This window comes from Marmota flaviventris, chromosome 4 (assembly GCF_047511675.1).
Source record: "Marmota flaviventris isolate mMarFla1 chromosome 4, mMarFla1.hap1, whole genome shotgun sequence".
Taxonomy (NCBI): domain Eukaryota; kingdom Metazoa; phylum Chordata; class Mammalia; order Rodentia; family Sciuridae; genus Marmota; species Marmota flaviventris.
In genome coordinates this window covers 63,253,843-63,279,206 of record NC_092501.1, presented here as the reverse complement: position 1 = coordinate 63,279,206, position 25,364 = coordinate 63,253,843, and the positions used below count along the sequence as shown (strand labels likewise).

At 35.8% G+C, this 25,364-nt stretch overlaps 1 protein-coding gene across 1 annotated transcript in view; it reads right to left on the bottom strand.

Moving 5' to 3' along the window:
• LOC139705479 (uncharacterized) overlaps window positions 1-24,843 on the bottom strand; it is a 171,980-nt gene extending 147,137 nt beyond the window's left edge. Inside the window, exons 1-2 of the mRNA XM_071611715.1 lie at window positions 24,007-24,843; window positions 13,754-13,773 (exon numbers count right to left, since the gene is read on the bottom strand). Coding sequence (XP_071467816.1) covers window positions 13,754-13,773; window positions 24,007-24,571 — 585 coding nt within the window. The 5' untranslated portion in view covers window positions 24,572-24,843. The remainder of the gene's footprint in view (window positions 1-13,753; window positions 13,774-24,006) is intronic.
• Window positions 24,844-25,364: the final 521 nt, after the last annotated feature.

Here is a 25,364-nt window from a genome sequence, read left to right as displayed (position 1 = left end):
AACAAAGATATCTATGCCTATATCTCTCTCTGTATATGATTTTTTTTTAATTTAGGAAAAGAGGATCTAGCACAAACATAAATACAGCTTATACATTAGGACATTGCACCATTGGTCATCAATTTTGTCAACTGTAAAATGAGAAAACAAATCTGATTTAATCTTCTGAATTTTGCAACTCCATTTTTTATGTGATCAAATTTCTATGTGCAAAAATTCTAGAGAATATTTAGTCTTAGAAAAAAATTATTCTAACTTAAAAATACCATTTTACTTTTGTGTGGTTTTTATATTTATAAAGTAATTTCACCCATTTTAGTGTATTTTTTTTCTCACTACACCCTGTGAGAGTAATTTCCGTGTGCATTTTTCAAGCAAGGAAGCTAAGAGGTGAAATGACTCCTTGTAGGTTACCCCACTAGTAAATGGTAGAGACTTATATCCACCCTTATGACTCTACATTTGTTTTCTACTTGTCTCATAGTACATTCTACTCTTCAGCCCACATAAATACCATTTTAGTAGAAAATAAAAAGTTATTCTTCATAGTATTTTATAAGCATTTATTGAATACATGGCACATACCTGTGCTGAACTTTGGGGCCTTATTAATTAAGCCAGATGAATGTATACACGTTTGTAAAACTGAAGTTTCCACCAGTTTATATTGTCTCTTGACTGACCTTATTTATTTGTAACTTTCCTAATACTTCCATGTACTGAGACAAAAGATGCCTTCTTTAACATTACTTAGAATTTGCCTACAAATGTACATTGACTTAAAGATTTGGCAAGAAGTAAATATAATAGGGAAAGTTATACTATCATACATTAATTTTCTGTGTGTGATTTCTTGATTCTAATACACGGGAAATGGTTCTTTTATACTTCTAGACTAACTATGGAATAATAAGGTTGACTGAAAAATAATTTTTCATTTTCAGGTAAAAAGATGTAACATGAAGTCTTGTTTCCATGAGCAGCTATCCAAATAAGAGTTCTAATGCTAGTGAACATGATAAACTTCTAATGAAACAGAGTAATTTTACAAATAAGAATAATTCCGGGTTAGTCAGCTTTCTTTCACTATAATGAATACCTGAGATAGTCAACTTATAAAGGAGAAAAGTTTAGTTTGGCTCTTAATTTTGGAGGTTTTATTCCATTATCAGTTGGCTCCATTGCTATTAGTCCTGTGTCAAGGCAGCACATTTTTGGTAGGGTCATGTGGCAGAGCAAATCCACTGACCTCATAGACATAACGAAAGAGGCAGAGAAAGAGATCAGGATCCCACAATCCCCTTTGAGGACGTGCCCCAGTGACCTGAAGATCTTCCATTTAGTCCACCTCTTAAGGTTTCTACCACTTCTGATACCACCACTTTGGAGACCAAGCCTTCACCCATAGGGACCTTTAGGGGACTCAAGATTCAAACTGTGGTATTCACTAAGAGATTTTATAACATTATGCTATCTCATTGTGATGGAAAGTTCACCTAAGCTTTGCATGTTAGACCTTTGGGAGTTGAACATGTAGGTATACCAATATAATCATGTGCAGTATTTTGGCTGTTGGAGCTCTCAGGTGGAAAAAGTTGAGAAAGATCCTAACTTATATTGCTCTTTATTGCTAACAGATAATTGACATTGCAGGAATTTGAGTAAACAGTATATCTTAGTGGTTAAGAGTACCAACTGGTGAGACAATGATATTCAAAATACTGGGTTCAGAAGGGAGTTGAATTTGTCAATTTGGAAGTGAATTTAAATTTGGAAGTTGAATTTGGAAGTGAACTCCAGATTTAAAGTTAATAATCTGAGGATAGAGAATGTTTTCTAAGGCCTGGATTAGACTGTGGCTTTAAGATTGAGAGGAAGGGATGGGCCCAGACTTGAGATGGGGGTCATCAAACAGTTCATATAATTGGAAACTCTTACATCTTCTCAATTAATCACTTATTAAAAGTCATTAAAAACAGCCACATCTGTTCAAATATCCATATATACCTAAACCAAGTTTTTCTAGCAGGTTTTATTTCCAATCCTTTGGGAAAGACAGTTATATACCTACTTAGACTTATTTGGCAACTGAAGTCAGAGGAGTAGCTCCTTGGAAGTCTTGGGGTCAGAGAATATTACTAAAAATATATTTAATTTCTAGTCAAGAAAATGAATTCTTGTTTTCATTTGTAGAAAAACCCCCCACATATTTAGCATTGCTGAAACATTACTGAGGGGCATTTGTGTCAAATAATTCTTAGGCTTAAGAGAAAAATGTATGAAAGCGTTCTGATTAAAAGTTAAGGATTACTTTATTAGAATTCACTCTTTGTGATCAGCAGTTCATACAAAAACGGAGGGAAAAATGAGGCAAGAAAAAAGAAAATACTAGGTATTATGTTTGTTTCATGGCTTTAAAAAACTGTATACATGCTACATATCCTTAAGTGTGCTTACATAATATTAGATTATTTAAGAAAGAATTTACACAATTATTAGCCATATTTTATAGTTTATGCTTATCATGGAAAGATATATATCCTGCTCCTAGGGCTAGGAAATGATATTTTATGACTTGACAGAAACAATTAATGAACAGGCTAGAAATAAGTTTAAATTTCCTTGGAATATGTACCATTGATTATTATTTTTTATGTCCTTCAACTTCTTTGATATCAGAAACAGTCTGATGAAGGCAATTTCACACTTAAGGAATACATTTCTTCTCTGAAACATCAATATTTAAATTTTATTCTAGTGTGTTTACCATAAATATAAATGATTATTTTTTAATTTTAATATATTTATGTTTCAATTTATGGTTTTACTAATTGGATATATCAGAGCACTGAGATTTCTTTGAGTTTATTTTGTTTTTATCTTACTGTTTTCACTTACATTTGAAAATGTTAAAAGAAATATGTATTTCTGATTTTTCCTTTTATTTTATGTACTTTGATAATAAAAATATTGAACTTTACAAGCTTGGTAAAATAATCAAGAGTGATATTAATATTTAATTCAGCCATTCCTAGGAATAGATCCTAAGAAAAATTACCTAAATAAATTTTGGAATAGAAATCTCTGGAAATAATCAACTATATTGTTAATGTCATGATCCAAATAATATAGCAATATATTATAATCCAAAATTGTGAATATGAGTTGCAACCATAGCTTGGTCAAATCTCATCTACATAGAAGGATGAATAGACTATGATTCTTATTTTTCAGTCTTATAGACTATATTTTATGCATGGAAAACAAACACTATGTGTGACAACTCATGTGATTTTTCTTTCTCTTTTATTTTATCTTTCAGGGTTAAGAATGAGCAAGTCTCAGGCAAACTGGGATGAGTTAGTCAACCTATCAATTGTTCTTGACTATTCTGCCTACATGGAAAATGAAAGTAATTCACAAGGACATAAATTTTCCTCTGAGACTATGATGACAAAAGCTTTCTTTGAATAGCAGATTAGATAGAAAAAAAATAGGTCCCTCATCTGTGTAGTTATATCAGTTTTGAATTGCCTACCTCTGAATTTCTTATCGTATGAGAAAATTCAACTCAGTTCTTTTTTCCTTCAAGTTGCTGTAATAATATTTTCTATTAAATGCCTACAAATACATTCCCAACTTCTGGACACATCCACATGAACCTAGCTATTTAGAGAAGCCTTTTGAAAAGATGATGATTAAGCTGAGTCTTGGTCAATGAATAAGACTTAACAAGGTGAAGAAAGACTTTTCGATTGAGGTAAAACCATAGCAGACACTGTATGGAGTACCTGAAATTCCAATAGAAAATAAATAAATAACCCAATTAATGAGTGGACTAAGGAACTGAACAGGCACTTCACAGAAGAAATACAATCAATTAACAAATATATGAAAAAAAATGTTCAACATCTTTACCAATTAGAGAAATGAAAATCAAAGCTACTCTAAAATTTTAGAGTAAGAATGGCAATTATCAAGAATATAAGGAACAATAAAGGTTGGCAAAGATGTAGGGAAAAGGTACATTCACACATTGCTGGTGGACTGCAAATTTGTGCAACCATTATGGAAAGCAGTATGGAGATTCCTTAGAAAACTTGGAATGGAACCACCATTTGACCCAGCTATCCCACTCCTAGGTCTATGCCCAAAGGACTTATCAGCATACTATAGTGACACAGCCACATCAACGTTGATAGCAGCTCAGCTCACAATAGCCAAACTATGGAACCAACCTAGATGCCCTTCAACAGACAAATAGATAAAGAAAATGTGGTATATATACACAGTAGAATATTACTCAGCTGTAAAGAAGAATGAAACGATGGCATTTGCCAGTAAATGGACGGAGCTGGAGAGTATCATGCTAAGTGAAATAAGCCAGTCCCCAAAACCAGAAGCCAAATGTTTTCTCTGATGTGCGGATACTAATTCACAATAAGTGGTTGGGGAGCGGGGCTAGAGAAAAATAGAGACGAGTGAAGGGAGGGAAGGAGTGGAAGTAGGAAGGACAGTAGAATGAATTGGACATTATTATTTTATGTACATATATGATTACATGACTGGTATGATTCTGCAACATATACAACTAGAAGAACAAGAATTATACTTCATTTATGTATGATGTGTCAACATGCATTCTGTCATATATTACTAATTAGAACAAATTTTTTAAAAACTAAAAAAAAACAGTAAAGTAAAGAAAGAAATCCTACAGTTTCTTCCATGAAGAACCAGAAGTCAAAATGAAGGACAAACCCAGCCACTGGAATGTAAGTATGTGTTGGAAGGAGGAAAAGAACATTATTCCATAAAAGAGTATTCTAGAAAATGTTAAAGGTAGCCAGAGGGAAATGACCTATAAATACAGGAAACAATGATTTAAATGACTGCTCACTTATCTTCAGAAACGGAGGAGGCCAGAAGACACTGGAACAAAATTGTCAAAGGGTTGAAAGGGAAAATCTATCAACCAAGAATTCTATATCAAGTGAAATGTATTCTTCAAAAATGAAGGTAAAATAAAGACCTTTTCAGACTAGAGAATTTATCATTAACCGTCAGCAGACATGCATAAAAATGTTCAAGGAAGTTCTCAGGGTGATGAGAAATATCAGATTGAAGCTCAGAATATGAGAAAGAAATGAATAGAATCTGAAATTGTAAATATGAAAGATACTATCTACTGTTATTTAATGTAATACATGTGACTTTTAAAAATCATAGCAGAGCTGCAGATGTAGCTCAGTAGTAGAGCATATGCCTGGGTTTGGTCCCCAGAACAACACCTCTCCCTCCAGACAAAAAGAGTATGCTTTTGTGCTGTGGGATTTAAGTATGTAGATGTAACTTATGTGACAACTGTAGTAAAAAGGATGGAGCATTGCAGTAAATTGTCCTATATAGGTACAAGCTTTCTGTGTTTTATATTAAGTAGTATTAACCCTAAGCAGACTATAAAAAGTTTATATTGTTTACATTTAAAGGTAGAGTTAAAATGTCAATAAATATATTAACATGGATTCCTTAAAAAGTTTAAGTAATCCATAGAAGCTAGCAATAAGGAACAAAGGGAAACAAAATAGAAAAGACAAATGAAAATCAACACATTAGATCTAAATTTAACCATATCAACAATTATAATAAATTTTAATGAGCTAAATACGCTAAATAAAATTTAGAGATTATCATAAAGAAATAATAAAAAGACTCAATTATTGCTTTTTATAAGGGTTTATTTAAATGTACAGCTATGGAGATAAAGAGAGTAAATGAATTAGAAATTATATTATGTAAACAGTAAACATAAGAAGGTGAAGGACTGGGGTTGTGGTTCAGTGGTATAGCACTTGCCTGGCACATGTGAGGCACTGGGTTCAATACTTAGCACCATCTAAAATAAATAAATAAAAAATAAAAAGGAGGGTATAAAAAAAAAACCAAGGTGAAAGAGCAGACCCATTATTAATATCAGATAAATAAATCTTCAAGACAAAATACAACCAGAGATAAAAGAGGATATGATAAATGATAAATGTTCCATTCATAAGAAAGAAAAAATCATATGTATACTTTTTTTGTGTGTATGTGTGTTAGCTGGGTTTTTTTTCTTTTTTCTTTTTTTATTGGTTGTTCAAAGCATTACAAAGCTCTTGACATATCATATTTCATACATTAGATTCAAGTGGGTTATGAACTCCCATTTTTACCCCAAATACAGATTGCAGAATCACATCAGTTACACATCCACATTTTTACATGATGCCATATTAGTGACTGTTGTATTCTGCTACCTTTCCTATCCTCTATTATCCCCCCTCCCCTCCCCTCCCATCTTCTCTCTCTATCCCATCTACTGTACTTCATTTCTCTCCTTGTTTTTTTCCCCATTCCCCTCACAACCTCTTATATGTAATTTTGTATAACAATGAGGGTCTCCTTCCATTTCCATGCAATTTCCCTTTTCTCTCCCTTTCCCTCCCACCTCATGTCTCTGTTTAATGTTATTCTTTTCCTCCTGCTCTTCCTCCCTGCTCTGTTCTTAGTTGCTCTCATTATATCAGAGAAGAAATTTGGCATTTGTTTTTTAGGGATTGGCTAGCTTCACTTAGCATAATCTGCTCTAATGCCATCCATTTCCCTGCAAATTCCATGATTTTGTCATTTTTAAAAAGTGCTGCGTAATAGTCCATTGTGTATAAATGCCACATTTTTTTTTATCCATTCATCTATTGAAGGGCATCTGGGTTGGTTCCATAGTCTAGCTATTGTGAATTGTGCTGCTATGAACATCGATGTGGCAGTATCCCTGTAGTACGCTCTTTTAAAGTCTTCAGGGAATAGTCCGAGAAGGGCAATAGCTGGGTCAAATGGTGGTTCCATTCCCAGCTTTCTCAGGAATCTCCATACTGCATTCCAAATTGGCCACACCAATTTGCATGTATACTTAATAACAGATCTTTAAAATACATGAAGCAAAAGTTGACAGAATTAAAAAGAAGCATATGATTTCATTATCCCACAGATATCAACACCCTTCCCCTATAATTTGATAGAATATCTAGGCAATTTCAGTAAAGGCATAAATAATCTGAACAACAATATCAACCACCCGGGGCCAAAATACATATTAATTTCAAATGTACATGTTATGGTCACCAAAATAAAAAAAAAGAAAAAAGGAAATAAACTACACAAAGTATGCTTTCTGATCACAATGGAATTGAATAAGAAATCAGTAACAGATATCAAAGAATTTCATGGAGGAAAATCAAAAGATATGAAAACTTACAAAGGGATGCCTTGAAAAGATAGTGTTGAAACTTTCATCAAAATATTATTAAATGGAAAATATTTATAAAAATAATATAACGGACAGCAATTATTATTAATTGTCCAAACCCCAAATTTGGATAATAATAAAATCTTACAAAGTAAACCTTAAGTGTGAAGATTCTCAAAAATAGGGAAAGCAGGAAATAAATAATAGATTATTTAGCACTTATGGTCATAGTCCACATTTCTAGGAAAGATAAACACTGGTTATTTCATTTAGAAACATGTTTATACTGAGAAAAAGAAGCTTTACAAATTCTGTTCTTGGTCAACTTGGGGAACCCAGAATACTCAGTTCAACTATTTGTATTGTAGTTTCCTGTTATCCCTGTTATTGTAGCTTCCTGTTATTCATACCAACCTAGATCATGGCCTTTTAGAATAATTAATGATTTAATAATCTGAAACCATTTGGGGTAATTTGAGAAGATGGTTCATTCAGGGTTTATGTCTTAGAGTAGTAATACTGGACATTCAGTGTTTAAATTTTGTGCTTTTTCTTGTAGAGCAGAAGTTTTTAAATACAAATCTTATTTTGATCATCATCTCTTCTATCTAGTGGTGCAGAAAGCTAACATTTACTCCAAGAAGTCTAAGAAAAGGGAAACTCTAGGGACTAGAGGCACAGACCTTAATCATCTCCTGACTGATAGATGGTTACACAGGTACACAGGTAGTAGTTAAATTCTCATTTTTAGAATATGCTTTTCTCTGCCTGCCTCTAAGTGACCTTGTTAGCCAGTTCTTATTAAAAACTACAAAATATGGAAACCTGATTCAATAAATGGTGGCACGATAAGACAGTTCTATGCATAAAAATAAGCAAGGTTTTAATTTTTAATAAAAAAATTTTAATAATTTAATTTTAATAAGAAATTATTTTTTGTATTTATTTTTTAGTTGTAGTTGAACACAATACCTTTATTTTATGTATTTATTTTTATGTGGTGTTGAGGATCAAACTCAGGGCCTTGCACTTGCTAGCTGAACATTCCACCACTGAGCCACAACCCCAGCCCTGGAAAACTTATTTTTAAAATGCAAGCATAGTTGGAAAATATTTCTTTATTTAATGTGCAATCGTATTTGGTTGAAATGTATCCAAAAAACAGATTCAAGCAAGGTAACTTTCTCATATTTGTCAAAACACCTGTCATCAGAATAATTTAATTACAGGAAATCATTTTATTCTGTTTTCATAGTACCATGTTCTCTAAATTTGTTGCAACTTTTCAGTTGGTTCTGTAAGTTAGAATGATTTTTTTACTCTACTAGACTGACTTTAAGTTATAAAGGCAGATATCATGTTTGTTTGCTTATAATATTTTAAACAACTAACATAGTGGCTGGCTCAAAATACCTTTAATAGAAAAATATTAATGATTAAATTGTATTCTTCTAGCCCTGTCCATCTCTCCTCATCCATATATAAGACATCATTAGAAAGTGATATAAATTAGATCAATTTAGCCATTACATACTTAAAAACAAAATGTACACATTAGATAAAGTGAATCCTGTTTCATGTAAAAAAAGTGGCATAAAGATTAGATTTAGATAATACATATTAAGGTCTTAATAAACAGCAAACTGTTTTGCAAATATCATTATCTTATTTTTATGTTCCTTACCCCCTTTACCTCTTTCAATCTTCACTAAAATTTCTTCTAATTCCATTCCTTTCTCCACCTTTCTTTTGTTGTGTCCATTTTTCTATATCTTATTTTCTCCCTTCATGTTAATTTTCTTCCACTCAGTCCTCTTTCCTGTAAGGGTGATGCTGCTAATGATGATGACAATAAGGATGATGATGAGGATTATCACCACCAACAGATGAGTACTAGGGGTGATACTTCATTAGTATTATGAGGATGGTCTCACCACACCCAGAGATGAAGTATACATGGTTGATTCCTAAAATCTGTGAAATTATTTATTTTTGCCCTTGGTAGTTTCTCTACATTTTATATTATTTAATATTCATGTCTTTATCTCTTTGAAAAAATAAAAGAATGAAGAAAATAATCTCATTCACTCAAACCAAAACAGTAAATCTGACAGTGGATAAAATTATAACCTAAATTTTTCAAAAATCAAAATGCATCATGAATTTATATTAGTATAAGCAATTTAAATTCTGCAAGATAAATAAACCGAATTTAAGATTAGAGAATATTTTCCATAACTCATTTGATATCAATATTTGTACCTCTTTTCACTTACTTGGAAATTAGAATTCCTAAAGATATTAACATAATTATTCATGGGAAAGTGAATAAATTAATGAATTACATAAGAACCTAATACAAACATGTATTAATTATAAAATAGAAACACCAATATGCTTACTATGTGGTTTTACATTTTTTTTTTTGTCTTCAACACATATCTCCTAGAAATATGAACTCAGGTTTATATTTCTGAGTTTATATTTCAAGTTTATATTTACTGAGTTTTCAAGTTACTTGAAAGATTTCTTCTCTGTTTGACTAAACCACCAAATATAGTTATTTGCGTTTTGTTTCATTTGGGTTATTTTTAAAGGAAATCTCTTCTTCTTCTTTTTCTTTTTGTTACTTTGACCTAGGCTAATTATCTATACCTTTTTTTTTTTTTGGTGTTGGGGACTGAACACATGGACTTATGCAAGCCCTCTACCAATTGTGCTATATTTCCAGCCCCTATCTATACCTTCTTTATATAAACTTTTTAAAAAGATTTATTGAGTCATATAACTTACAATCTACCCAGTAAAGTATACAATATCAATTTCCAGTACCACAAAATGAAGTGTACAACAAAATGATTGTTAGACTATTCATATGTTTTTTTCAACCATTACCACAATCTTAAGTTTAGATGATTTTCCTCTAAAATACATAAAGACTCAGCTGTGGCTGCTGCCACAGCCCCTGTTGCTGCTAGTGCTGCTAGTGCTGCCACAAACCAGAGGTCTATTCTCAGGGTGCCACTGCCACCACCACCCAGTCACTGCCCAGAGGTCCACTGCCATCGCCATCTCAGGGTGCGGCCACCTCCATATAGGGATACCAGCCAGTGCCTGGAGGTCCAGTGTCAGGGTCCCTGAAGGTTTGGCTGCACCTGAGGTCTTCCTGTTGGAAGTGCTATTGGCTGCCATCTTGCTGCTTCTTCACAGGATCACACTTTTGTGTGAGTGCATTCTTGGTGGTCTCTCTGCAAGTTGGAACAGCACTGAGATCTTGGGAATGCAGCATGGCCAATCCTGGAGTAACCCAGATCCATCAGATAGTGACTAGGTCTGTGTGGGCCCATCTGGGCCTGGCAATCCCATGAAAAGACAGAGATAATACTCTGTATTCACAATCAGATCATAATGGAATGAAATTAGAAATCAACAATAAAATAAAAAATAGAAGCTACTCTAACAAATGGAGAATAAATGATACACTACTGAATGATGAATGAGTAACATCACCAACTCAATAGACATTTGGCATTGTTGTGGTAATGGTTTCTGCACTGCGTTGCCTTGACAAATCATTGTGGGAATGTCAAGAGCCATTCCTGGGCTGTGTGTGGACTAGATTGGCATTGAAGCCTAGTGAATAGGAGAATCTGGTGTCTGGGAACTTCCAGTGGAAATTTCCTCTGGCTAAGACTGCCCAGACATATTATGAGCCCTATTCAAGCTCTGCTAGTCCCACATAGCACCAGAGATGGGGTGACCTGCTGCAGTTACACAGCCTCTCTGAGATGGGTGTGACTTTTTAAAGGAAATCTCTTCATGCCAAGACACCATGAAGCAAGACTCCACCCCTGAAATCTTATCCTGCCTTTGAGGTACCCCCTTAAATAAACCACGGGAGCCATTTTCTAATTGTCTAGCTCCAGATCCTGTGTGGACTAGACCTATCAGGTGCTCCATCCTTTGAAACTATTTTTCCAACTTTGTTTTTGTTCTTCACTAATTATTTTAGACTTTAATTTCTTAGGTGGCTTACACCATCCTGAGCAGGAAGAAGGACCTTTAGCAGTGCTGGTCATCTCCTCTATGGTAAATTTGTAAATTTTGTGCTTTTAACTATTTGCTTTTCTTTCCTTCTTTCACTTATCATAATAAAGAACTCTGAATGCTCAAGGGGATAGAGGAGAAGTAGGTGTCCTCATCAACCACCTTTAAGATTCAAGCAGGTTGGCCCTGGGCAGTTTTCTCATTAGTTACATGTAAATACACCCAAATAACATTCTCCATTGGGACTTAAACCTCTTCTTGTTCAAAATAATATTATTTTTCTAGATTGAATTTCTAGTATCATGATAGGTCTCTGTGCTCAATCATTGAATCTAAGTCAGTTGGTCATAAGCCAGCCCCATTTATTTTAAATTATGTTTGCCAGGTTTATTCATAGATCTTCCCAGGTGTTCAAAGATCTGCATTTTTCTCATAAAACTTTTTAAGAATTGGAGTGAAAATTTAAGCTTTGCATACATTTAGATAGTTTTAATTTATTCTATTTAACAATGTGCTGGAAATAAGCCAGAATATCTTTCATAATTATGACAAAAATCATTTCGTTGTACCAAATTGCTCTCTAGAACATTTCTGTTTGCTCAATGAAAATAACAATTTTTTTCTGAAACAAAAGCACTCTATTGCAATAAACTTAAATATCTATCACTATTATTTTTCAAATTATATATGTAAGCAAATCTAAGATGCCCTATAACTGGTATTCATTGAACTAGTTAATGTTTATCTCCTAAAAATAAAATTTCTCGTTAAATAAAAATATTTGGCAAGATAAAAATGCATAAATCTTAGTTTTGAAGCATAACATACAATAAATGTGTATGCTTGAGGTATACAATTTGATACATTTTAACATAAGTATATATACCCCATGAAACCATTAATTCAATCAAAATAATGATCATTTACATCACTCCCTCTGGTCCTTTGTAATCCTTCCTCCCTATTCTTCTCCATACCCTTCCACTGCTATCTCATCCCCAAGCAATCACTAATAAGCCATTGCCACTATATATTTGTAAAATAAATGTTTTATATAAATCAAATCCTTAAGTACTCTTTTGTGTCTGTTTTTTCTCACTCAGCATTAATGAGATTGACCCATATTGTTGTGTAAATCAATAGTTCATTTCTTATATTGCTGAGCCTATTGTACAATTAAGTTTCTTTATCCATGCACCTGTTGAGTATTTGAATTGTTTTTAAACTATTACAAATATGATTTTGTGAATATTTGTTACAAATGTTTTTATATAGTAAAAAATTTTCATACTCACATACTTTTTTTCCCTCTTGGGTAAATAGGAGGAGTGGCTGGGTCATATAATTCACGGACCATATTTCTGAAATTCAGTCTGGTATGTATGTGCATGTATTTTGAGTGGTAATGTCAGATATCTTATGGTAGCTCCAGGATATTTTCAAAAACTTGTCTAACTATTCCTCAAAGTGGTTGTAACATTTTAAAACCCCATCAGTAGTGTATCAGAGTTTCAGTATATCTATGTGTTTGTCAATACTTTCTGCAGTCTTTTCAATTTTAGACATTATAGTAGATCTGTAGTATTAACACATCGTGCTTTAAGTTTGCATTTACCTAATAACTAATCATGTAGAGCATATTTTAAACATTTATATATCTTTATTATAGTTTTTCGCTTTCTTACCATTGCACTTATAGAGTTATTTATATATTTTGGATGTAAGTCCTTTAATAGGTAGTGCATTTTTAATGTTTGCCCCCAGTATGTGGCTTTTAATTTATACAATACTGTTTCTTGAAGAGAAATTTTTAATTTTGGTGAAGCTCAAATTTTATGGATTATAGTTTTGGTGTCATATTGTAGAAAATATTTACTAACATGAAACCACAAAGATTTTCCCCATTTTTTTCTAGAACCTATAGTTTTAAATTTTTTAATTTAAATTTTTAATTATTTTAATTTACCTTTTCATGTATGGTTTGAGGTATGAGCTATGGATTGGACTTCCTCTGTTCCATGATAATGTTAGACCAGGACGCAAGAAAAGACCACTGACTCCAATTAAAATCAAATTAAAGCAAGCTTATTATTTCGACCAGCCGGGCTGCCTCTCCCTCCCAAAACGGCGGGAACAAGACAGCACCCCAGCTTTCCTACAGCCCAGCTTTATAGCCCAGAAAGTTACACAAAGGGGGGTTACAGATAACAGAACTCTGACAAGCATCACACTAATGGTAGTTTTCATTTTTTGCTGCCCCCAACATCAGAATTTATGAGGACCATTAGAGCCTCAGAGAGGGTCATTGTCTGGCCAGGGAAGGCCAATATTTATGAGGTGTCACTAAGTTTCAGAGAGGGCTGCTATCTGGTCAGAGAGCCAGGCATGGGTGAGTTCAAGGCACGGGCAGGCATTTGTCACGAGCAGCTTCTCAGCCTTGTCTGGTTACCAGGAGTTCCCTTCCGGATATCTGCACTGGACCCCGGACCGCGACGTACGCGAACACCAAGCACGAACTCGATTGCCTTTTGAAATGCTGGTTTATTCGCACACCACACAAAGCAATACACGAGGTGGCTGGCACACAACTGCACGATCTTACTCTCAGGCGGCGAGAGTTAGTTGTGGGCAATTACATGGAGTTTCCCCCGCGCTTATATACTTTACAAGTTGTTCACACCTAACTTATCTAACATAAGCATACTGCCTGACTACTTTATTATCCTATGACCACAACTTAGAAGGTTACATCATCCACACTCAAAAAGGTTATATCATCCACTTATCTAACATAGACACACTCTCTGGTCATCTTGTGACCAGCACTAAAAAGTCACTGAGTTACTGCAAAGTCCAAACAAGTCCAAACAAGTCCAAACAAGTTTCTCTGCTGATCCATGTTGTTTATTCATCCTTGATGTTTACTCCTGTCATTCCACCCCCTTGATACGGAGGCGCCGATGGTACTGATGGTGCCGATGTATCAAAGCGACAAGTACGGTCCCCTGTCTTAGGTCGTCCATTCGGAAGTTGCCCGTCCTCGGGGAAACGTATGGGCTGTCGCGGCCCTCCAAACCAATCTTCTTCAGATTGGAAGATGCAATCCACGGCATCCATGCAGCCACCGACCACACAGGAGTGTAGAAAAGGATGAAGCATAGCACGAATCTCACAGCAAAAGGGAGCTTTCACATGTGGCACAAAAGGATGTGTCAGTCGTGAATAAACATCAAAATTCAAATCCTTCACTAACGATAAATCTATCACCATATTGTGAATTATCATAAATGGATAATCAACATCTTTTTCCAAGAACATCGGAATTGGAGTCATGCGATCCTTCCGGAACAACAGGTCGTTCCTCAATTTGCGTCCTAATATCCGTCTGATGATTATCTGGTCCACAGACATAGTTCCTCAAGAAATTCTATAACGTTAACCAAGTCTGGGTAAGTTTTGGTGACAATCGACATAAGTCCACAATTTAACAAAATAAGGCTTACAGATATTCCTTAAGCATATATCAAACAAAGATCTAGGGTTATACGTCTTCCTCCGTCTGCATTGCGCAAAACTCCTACATAATACCTCATCACCAAACAACGATGATCTATCATAGCTAAGGGAAATAATCCCATTAATGTAAAAAGCAAATGCATTAGATTGCTGTGTCAACAAATCATGATCAGACTTCATTACTTCCGTGAACAATCCAAATAAACCCTTAACACACGAGTGTACATCATACCTACAATAAACATTACAGTGCGAATTAATATTAGGAATACAGTTCCAAACATGATTTAAGAATACACATAAAGAAGGTACAATACCCTCCAAATTATTATCCAGCGGACACCATGGTCCACTGCGTAAGGTTACTAGTCTACATAAAAGAGAGAAACGTTCCTGCCCAAACAGTGTATATGCACTATATAAAAACCATGTATTTACATGAAATTCGATGCAAAGATGACAATTTGCATAGTGCAACTGTTCAGAATAATTCCTCGATCTTGCCGTCCTTCTCCTTCTTGGATTTAATTTTCTTAGTGCCTTTCGCTTCATGGTCTCTGTAATGTTGAAGTTTATCCATTTTAATGTAAGTTTTCTTTCCTGCAGACTTATTAATCTTTAAACAAACCTTAATGCATAATACTAATAATACAAAACAACATACATATAGCAATCCTTCCTTAATCCAATGGAAAGGATTCCATCTCATAATACAACTCACATCTGCATGAACTAATTTTCTAAAGAAACCTACAAAACTACAATCATAAGTATACTGAAAGTCACGCGGAATCAAATATCCAGAATCAACTAACATTTTAACTTTATGAGTTTCACCTGAAAATCTTTGGAGAAGTTCAGTAGTTTGATTATGTACTGTCTCAATTTCCTTTCCCAATGAAGCATAAATGGACTTGGCTGCCTCTGTTGCTTTCATCATCTTTTTATATTCCTCTGACAGAGGTGGTTGGGGTACAAAAGAATGTAGCCCAAAAGTATGATTAGACATATAAACCACCTGAGTCAGGACTCGTAAGTTTTGCGTAGCAGTAAAATCCTTAGACCTAAATAGATGTTTCTTAACAGTTAGATTCATATGTTCCATCATCATGACATTAGTATGTACATGACAACCAGCATTCAGACTCAAAGAATCACTATAAGAAATGTTTTGCCATCGTCGAACCATGTAAGGTTCAGGATAACAAGACAACATATTAAAATTCCCAAGATCGAACAGAGTAGCCTGAGGCATAGATATAGTTATATCAGAAGTCCTAGGTTCATCTGAGAAAAGATCATATGCTATAATAGTTGTTTTACCTATAGCATAAGTGGCTTCACTAGGCACATAATATGACATATTGTTCCATTTTAACCAATAAAACTTATCAAACGGTATTATCCAATCTTTACCAATTTTCTTCGGTATAGCCTTAGTTGGATATCCTATTACAACCTTAGATGTCGACATTTGCCATAAATTAATCATGCAAACACCAGTTTCACACCAAGAATCCTTTGTAGGATCTAATATGGTTATAGCTGATGCAGTTTCCATGCCTATGCCAGTTCTAAATAACAGTCTTATTTCTTCTAATCCCGCGGTGATCATTGCTTGCAGATGTTCACACTCCTGAGTTGCCTCCAATTGTTTCATACGTACATTCCATGATGCATCCATAGTCTCAATCACCTTACTTAGTGAATCAACATGATGTTTCAAAAGTTCCTGTTCTGCAGAAAGTCTTTCCATAAGTAAAGATGCGGAGTGCAGATTTTTAGATAATTGTGAGATAACAAAGTTCTGTTTATTCTGAAGTCCTCGAAGAGCTGAAATTTCCACTCGAAGTTCCTCCGTCATTGCTCCAGCGATCGCTGCCCCCAAAGCTGCTCCGGCCAGGAAAGCGCCAATCGCTGCGAACTGCAAAGGTCTTCGTCCTGCTGCATTTCTTTGAACTGAATAAAACAAATCTGGCAACACAGTAGACTCAAAGGAAGGACATACAGTTTCACCTTTCAACAAATCACTAACAGACAATCGTAACACAATTGGCTGTACTTGTGGTTGTATCAAAAATCTAACTGGCTGATGTAATAAAGGTAAAAATCCTGGAGCCTCTAAAGTCTTCATAAAATTACCGTCCTTTTCCTTGCGTGGGAAGAGGACCGCTCTTGGGAAATGGGCAGTAACCCATCCCTTGGTTTCATTAAATCCTCCTCTATCGATTAAACAAGGATTCAAAGAGGTCGGTTCCATATAGCATTTCTGCATATCCATCTTTGTACTATATATAATATGATTACCTGCATGTGCATCAAACACATCAGTATTATTATGTAAAACATCATGTGTTACAATATCATAAAGATTCCATTCATTGTCACTTCCTGGTAATAACATATACCAGTAATAAGGTAATTTTCCTGGATATATTTTACTAGACCAAGTAGAGAAATCCATTCCTTGTGTCAACCACCATTTCAGAGTTCTTCTATCTGCTACATCCACATGGTATCTAATTATAGTATCCCAGAGCTGTGCTCTAGGGCACCCAGTCTTCAATGACCAGTAGTCATCAGCATTTACCAGGTAAGTTTCTGTTTTGTAATTCACTAAAGTAACTTCATCCAAATCTGGTGGTACAAATGCAAGAGAATATACTGTTGGATGTAAAGTATAATCCCTCGTTTGTTTCTGTTGATTGTCTAATACAGCGTTACCACCTTCATAATGTTTGGAAACATTTCCAGTTATATTTACATCAAGAGGAATATCATAGTACGTGGAATCATTATGCATAATAGACCTATGAATACCAATCACATATTGCCATGAATGTGGAAACCATCTGCAAATAGATCTTTCCATAGCTAAACTAACATTTTTAGTGTCCACATAATTAGAATCAACTCCCATCGGGATTGACATATTATGGACATTCACTCTGATTTTGTCATCACTCAAATTAAACACGGGAATCAAAGTCCCAAAGAAATTATCATAAAACTTAAAGGTACAGTCTTGGCATTTATAATAAGGCCACTTTGAAGACTCTCCTTTGGATCCATTATAAGTATAATCTACCTGCAGAAATGTAACATTATACAAGTGTTTTTCCAAAATATCCTTAGGTGTGACAACCAATACAGGTTGCCAGGACTGATTATCAAACTTATGCCACGTATTATTCACCTCAAGATGCATATGAGAGGCATTCAAATATACAGCATGAAGAGGATTCTGTACACAATTTTGTCTGCTAAAATTATAACACCATGTCCAATTAAATATATTATAATATTGTGTGTAGTTTTTCCATACTGTCTGGTTAACAATGTATTTGTCCACGGTGAATTTATAATCATGTAACCCTGGACTATGCACTCTCTGTCCCAATTTCGGGCTATCCACAATCTCTGAGAGGTCCCATTCATTATTGGCATTTTTAAAGACATACCTCCTTGTTTTGTTTTCAAATAATAGCCATCCAGAGTGATTAAACATTCCAAATTCAGGATGTAATACCCCAGTCGTCCTGTAAGCCGGACCCAGCCTACAGGCCTGTGTGTGAATCTTATAAGTTACAGATGAATAATTACCAATTTTATAATAATATCTATATTGGCACCACTTAAGGAAGGTTGAATCAACAGGGAAGCAAACTCTACCAATAAATGCTTGTCCCTGTGTTCGGTTAAGCATATCTCCAAAAATGCTACGGATACAAACATACCCGATTTTGTCCTTTAATTTAGGAGGCGTGGCCACTGGTTTAACCAAGTTATGGGTAAATGGCTGTGGTAAAGGGTCGGTCAACACAACAGGTGATCGCCAAGTGGCGGTACCTAAGGTATTGACTTTCCACCAATTATCTATAGTAAGATAAGATTGGTTCCGTATTTCTAAGGATCTATCAGGATTCTGTAGAATCTCGAACTTTCCATATATAGGTAAATTAGGAAAATCCGCTACACAAGATACATAATGGGTATAATTCAAATGAATTCTGCTTTGCACATCTTCAATATATATAGACATATTCCTTTGTTTAGTGCTCATGGAATCTAGATACTGCTGTAACTCTTTTGGACACCATGTCCCGTAGGGTTCAACTAAAACTTGCGGCCATCTAGGCAACGGTCTAGCTCCTTGTAAATGTCTAGGCAATCTTTTCCACTCATCCAACATTTCCTTAGAATCATTATATGGCAACAAATTTATCCCCAACGTAGTTGTTCGTGGGGTTGTAGTTGTAAATTCACCAGAACCTCCTTCTTCTCCATCATCATATGAAGAATAGTCATATTCTTCATATTCATAATCGAATAAATTATAATCATTCTGTTTGTTGGACACCCAAACCTGAAAAGGCAGTGATGCAACATCCTTTTCTGCTGCTTTTATACATGTAAAGTCATCCTCTTCTGTAGACTCCTCAAAAGTATATACAGTAAGGTTTGGATTATTAAGCACTGCTGCTGTAGCATTATAGCTCTTAACTAAAGGTTTGCCTCCAAGTTTCCTATAATAATACACAAAATGTGGCTTATAAGACCACATATCCATAATCCCAGGTACCAGATGACATCGGAGGGGGTTAGTTTCATATTTATTAGAATATCCTCCATCCGCACTAGATCTAAACATTGGGCTATATACCCCAACTGTATTGATGTCCCAAAAATGGTCACACTCCTTAGGTGCGGAGTGTTTGTTATAATGGTGGCAAAATGCATAATTATGATAAAACAGGTATCTAATAGCAGTAAAATTTTGTAGGAATTTGTTACTTCTCCAATATTGTGGTATTACTGCACAAGAATTATTACACTCTTGAAGTGAATGAGTGAAATTAATATAATTGAAGATCCAATCTTTGTAAGAATACTTGGTCAGGTTAATGTTCCTGATACCAAAATAATATGGAGTCGTAGTAGTAAAAGTAGTGGGAGTTGTAGTTTGATTTCCCATTACTGAATAGAACTGCAGGGCTATCAAAAGTAGCAAAAATAGCAAAAGTAACAAAGTCCTAGGTGCCATTACCAGAAACATAGTGTATAATTAAGTACATAACAGGGTAACAAATCTCGTACCAACAATTTATGATTAAAACAAGTAGAACCATTCAAAAGAGCTGTCTGCCATTCGTTACAATGAAAATATCCACCCAAAAACAAGCAAGAATATACAATCAGGATAACAAAGCATATGTTAAACAAAACACACAAACGTTTACCTAGTGACAACATCTTGGCTTTTTACTAATCTGAGGTCCCCTTTTCCAGTTGATACCCATAGGGTATTTCCTTGTCCGTGTGATACAATCTCACCTTTAATCACAGAGTTATCTTTTCTGTTACGTATCCACACCTTATATGGTCTTATATTATCTGGGTTTGTGTCCCCGTCTGCCTGCACATCGATGTCCTTTTGAAATGTTTCCTCAAAGGGTGATCTCCTGTGCAGTCTTTGCCTAGAATTAAGTTCAAAAACTGCAATCAGTATTGCCTTGTCAAATGGCACATCTTGTCCTATCTGCCACAATTTAGTCTTTAATAATCCATTGAACCTTTCAATATTTCCTGCTGCTTGTGGGTTATAGGCCAAATGAAAATCCCAATTAATTCCTAAAACGTCAGCTAATTTCTGAACATTTCTACCAGTAAAATGAGAACCCTGATCAGAAGTCACATTCCAAGGACATCCATATGCTGCACACCAGCTCCAAATAGTTTTCATAGTAGAGCTTTGATCTGCATGTCTACTTGCACATGCATGTCCCAATCCGGTACTACAATCTACCATAGTACACACATATTTTCCATTCTGCAAAGGACCAATATAATCAATTTGTACCTTTTCATTAAATCCTCTTGGTGACGGCCTATTATGGGGTGGATTCCTCCGGAAACGTTGTACCGAGGATGCGCATAATTCACATCCAGATATCGCACGCTTGCATGCTCCCCAGGTGACTTTTATATTTCTTCCTTGAAACCACTGGAACATTCCATGTGTTCCAATATGTCCTAATTCCTTATGCAATTGTCGGATCTCATCATCCGAAATATCAGCATTCAATTCAGGAAGTTTTATATGCCAATTTGGGTCACGTTTTAACCGAATCTTTGTATCTGTTCTATCTGATATTTTCCAAGGGGCCTTATTCACCAATTTTAGCCCTTCGGAGTCAAATTTACTCAATTTGTCTGCCACATTATTAAATTTGGATATTTCATCTGTACGTCCTGTGTGAGCATCAACGTGCGCTATCTTTACATGTATAGGTGCCTCCGCAAGAAATTTCCAAATATGTATTCCCCATACATCTTTTCCATTAATTTTATAATCAGATTCCTTCCACTTTGCAGACCATATGGCAATACCATTACAAACTGCCCATGAGTCCGAAAAAACGTGTATATACTTTTTCTTTTCATGGATAGATTGTTCAACGGCCAATTTTACTGCACAGAGTTCTGCTAACTGTGCTGAGGCATCCGAGCCTTCCTTAACTAAGATCTTTTTATCACTTGGTCGATATGCCACAGCTTTCCATTTAGTGACATTTCCTACTACTTTACTTGATCCATCTGTGAACCATGCATTTTTATGAGAAGCAACTGCCCCCCATTTTCCAATAGGTTGTGTCTTTGGTTGTTTAATCTCTACCGGTACTTCTACCATAGGCTGAGCAAAAACTAATTCTGATAACCTTAATGTCTTATTATTCCCTGACACTGTTGCATCATTAATTATAGTTAACAAATACCATTTCCATTTCAACACTTTTTGTTCCATGGGTAAACCTCTAAAGTCTTCCTCCTTAGTTCGTACCCAATCCAAAATTGGTATCTGAGTTCTTAATGTAACTATTCTATTAGTTAAAACAAAACCTAGACTCTGTACCGCCGTATAAGCTGTCCACACTGTTTTTTCAAAGAAAGAGTATTTGTTTTCGGAAAAAGGAAATCTTTTGGAGTAAAACCCAACTGGTTTAGTCTGACTATTACTTTTAGTATATATGCCCCAATTTCCAAAGTCATTGGCATATATTATATCAATTATAATTTCTTCACCAGGTTGAGGTACATACAATTGGGTATATGTCTGAACATATTCCTTAGCTAATTCTAGTGACTTTTTCTGTTCCGGTCCCCATACAAAGTCCGCAGCTTTCCTGCATACCCTGTGTATTGGAGCCAGAATCATTTGCAAATATGGAATATGTAATCTCCAATATCCCAAAATGCCCATCACCTGCTGAGCCTCTGTCTTGGTTTTTGGTGACTGTAAAGCCAAAATCTTATTTATTACTGCATCCGGAACCTTAGGTCCTTCTGTAGTCCACACCACCCCCAGATACTTAACTGACGTGGCTGGACCTTGAATTTTATCAGGATTGATGGACCATCCTTTTGATTTCAATAATGTAACTACCTCGTCCTTTACCTTATTTAACTCGGTCATATCTTTCCCAGCAATTAATATATCATCCACATATGACCATAACTTAGTAGTTCCTTTATCTTGAAAGTCCTTTAACGTTTCTTGTAAAGTTACATGTGCTATAATTGGGCTATTTTTATATCCTTGTGGTAACCTTTTAAACCTATATTGTACTGATTCCCAAGTGAATGTAGTCAATTCTCTACTCTTAATATCTAATGGGATAGCGAAAAACATATCACTCAAATCTATAGCACAAAAACAAGTAGGTGAAAAATTCCTAATTTGAGCATAAATAGACTCTACATCTGGAAGAGTACCTGGCATAGAAGGGGTTACTTTATTTATATTCCTATAGTCTACCGTCAATCTCCACTTGCCATTAGGTTTCATAACAGGCCATACTGGACTGTTATATTTAAATGATGATGCCTTTTCTATTATATCTTTTTCCAACATTTCCTTTATTGTGGCGCTAATCTCTTCATGTCCTCCTTTAATAGGATACTGTTTAGTAAACACTGGTGGAGTATGGGGCAATTTTACTGGATCAATCTTTACTTGACTTAAAATTTTTGTTTCAAAACACTTCAATCTCTTCAAAGGTAACCATTCACCATATAATAACCTGATTTCCTGAATTCCTAATACTCCATGTGGAACTTTGCCTACCAACACTTGTATTGTATAATCCAAATCATATATTTTAAATGTTACCCATTCTTTTCTCATTTCTGCCCTATGTCCAGATACTCCTTGTACTATAACTTTTTCCTTAGCTGGTTTATTATTTACAAAATCATCTCTGACTATTGTTACCTCGCTTCCCGTATCTATCAGGAAGGAGTCTGTATATTCTTGATTATCAACTATAAATTTTAATTGTATGAACGGCCGGGTGTCCGGCCGTTTTGCCATCTGGATGTTCCAAACCTTGGCATTGTTAAACCAAACCTTCCTCTCTGGCCCTGCACCTGATTTCCTCGCGGCACCGGCCTTTGTGGCTTCATTCTGCTTCCTATCTGCCTGTTGTTTACAGCAACATTTCCTTGTGTCCAGGCTTGTCCTGGTCGCACCTTTCTCCAGTCTTTGCCATTTCCCAACATATTTCTGTTTCTTGGGAGGCTCCGCTGGCCAGGCGGGCCTCCCAAACGGAAGTTTTTTGTCTGGAAACATTGACTGTTCCTATTTGTCTGGTAGCATTTAATATTTCCGTTACCATTTGTTGGAAAGCAGACTGGGTTTCGAGCTTTAGCTTGAAATGACATTGCAGCTTGAAATGACATTTTGTGCTCTTGTTGTAATTCTCGATGTTGCTTTAAGAACTCAACTACATCCCATAGGGTGTTGGCTCCAGCTAGCATGGTTGCCAACATCATTCTATGCTGTTCTGGTGCTCCTTTTATAATTATTCTCCTGAGCGCGGCTGTTAAGTGAGCACTTAAAGGGGATCCTTGAAACTGATTATAAATTTTGCTAAAAATAGCTAACTTCTTTACTATCTTAATCCCTTCACTGGGATTCTTCCACTGTACCTGGCCTTCAAAGGCACCCCAATCTATATGTGGGATGGCCTCTGCCCAGGCTATTGCAATCCAATCCCAAAGTGTGCGTACCCTGTCAGGGTCCTCTTGTATATTCTTTGCTAAAGTGTCCGCAACACTCGGATTGTCTATCTGGATATTAACCACCTGCATCTCCTTACCTGCGAGTCTTATAGACTCGCCTCCCTTACTATGAATTGTAAACAAAAAGTCTCCGTCGGTCTGACCTTTCTGTGAAAAATCTTGCCTTAACTGAACCATTTCAGGTCTAGTTAAGTCCCTAGTTTCAATAACTTGTTCCAACCCATCTGGGCGTCCCCGTCCGGGTGTGGATGTTTTAATTACTGAAACTGGCATGCTGGCCTTATCAGGAGCTTCCAGTTGGTCCAATATGTCTTTCAAAAATGGGTTATTACTTCCATTTTTAAGGGCTTCTTTTACTAACCTTTTGCCTCTTAGCCTGTCATCATCTATATCATCTATAATTTTACATAATATTCCCGGGATTTCTTTCTTGTCAGCCCGCTCCATTATGGGCTGGACGGTCTGAGGATTACTTAATGTTACCTCAACTGTGGTTCCTTTCTGGAACTCAGGCATCTTTGCCTGAACAATTCTTTCAATACCTCGCCATGGCGATTGAGATTTTAATTCCTTTTGCTCGAGCTTTAGTTCTCCTATTCTACATTTCTGCCTAAATCCTTTTATTACTTCCTTGAAGCCCATGTTGCTATTTTTAAGAGGATCCTCAGTTTAGCTACATGAATTTTCCAAGCAATAAACCCGTTTGTTTCTATCTTATAAGGTATCTGACTTATTCCCTGATGCCAGCTATATAGTGCCCAATTTTCTATCCTTTCCTTAAGCCACCCCATGCACAGGGACCACCGTCCTCCTAAGGATTTTGGTGGGGGCACTCCCCTTTCATTCCACCTTCAGCCTAGACGCCGGACGATCACGGTCATTCTAGGTTTTCAGTAGAAGAAATTGTGCATTGCCATGTGGGTTATATTTACCTGCTCCGGAGCTCTTCTTCCGTATCCTGCCGACTACGCCAACTGTCACGAGCAGCTTCTCAGCCTTGTCTGGTTACCAGGAGTTCCCTTCCGGATATCTGCACTGGACCCCGGACCGCGACGTACGCGAACACCAAGCACGAACTCGATTGCCTTTTGAAATGCTGGTTTATTCGCACACCACACAAAGCAATACACGAGGTGGCTGGCACACAACTGCACGATCTTACTCTCAGGCGGCGAGAGTTAGTTGTGGGCAATTACATGGAGTTTCCCCCGCGCTTATATACTTTACAAGTTGTTCACACCTAACTTATCTAACATAAGCATACTGCCTGACTACTTTATTATCCTATGACCACAACTTAGAAGGTTACATCATCCACACTCAAAAAGGTTATATCATCCACTTATCTAACATAGACACACTCTCTGGTCATCTTGTGACCAGCACTAAAAAGTCACTGAGTTACTGCAAAGTCCAAACAAGTCCAAACAAGTCC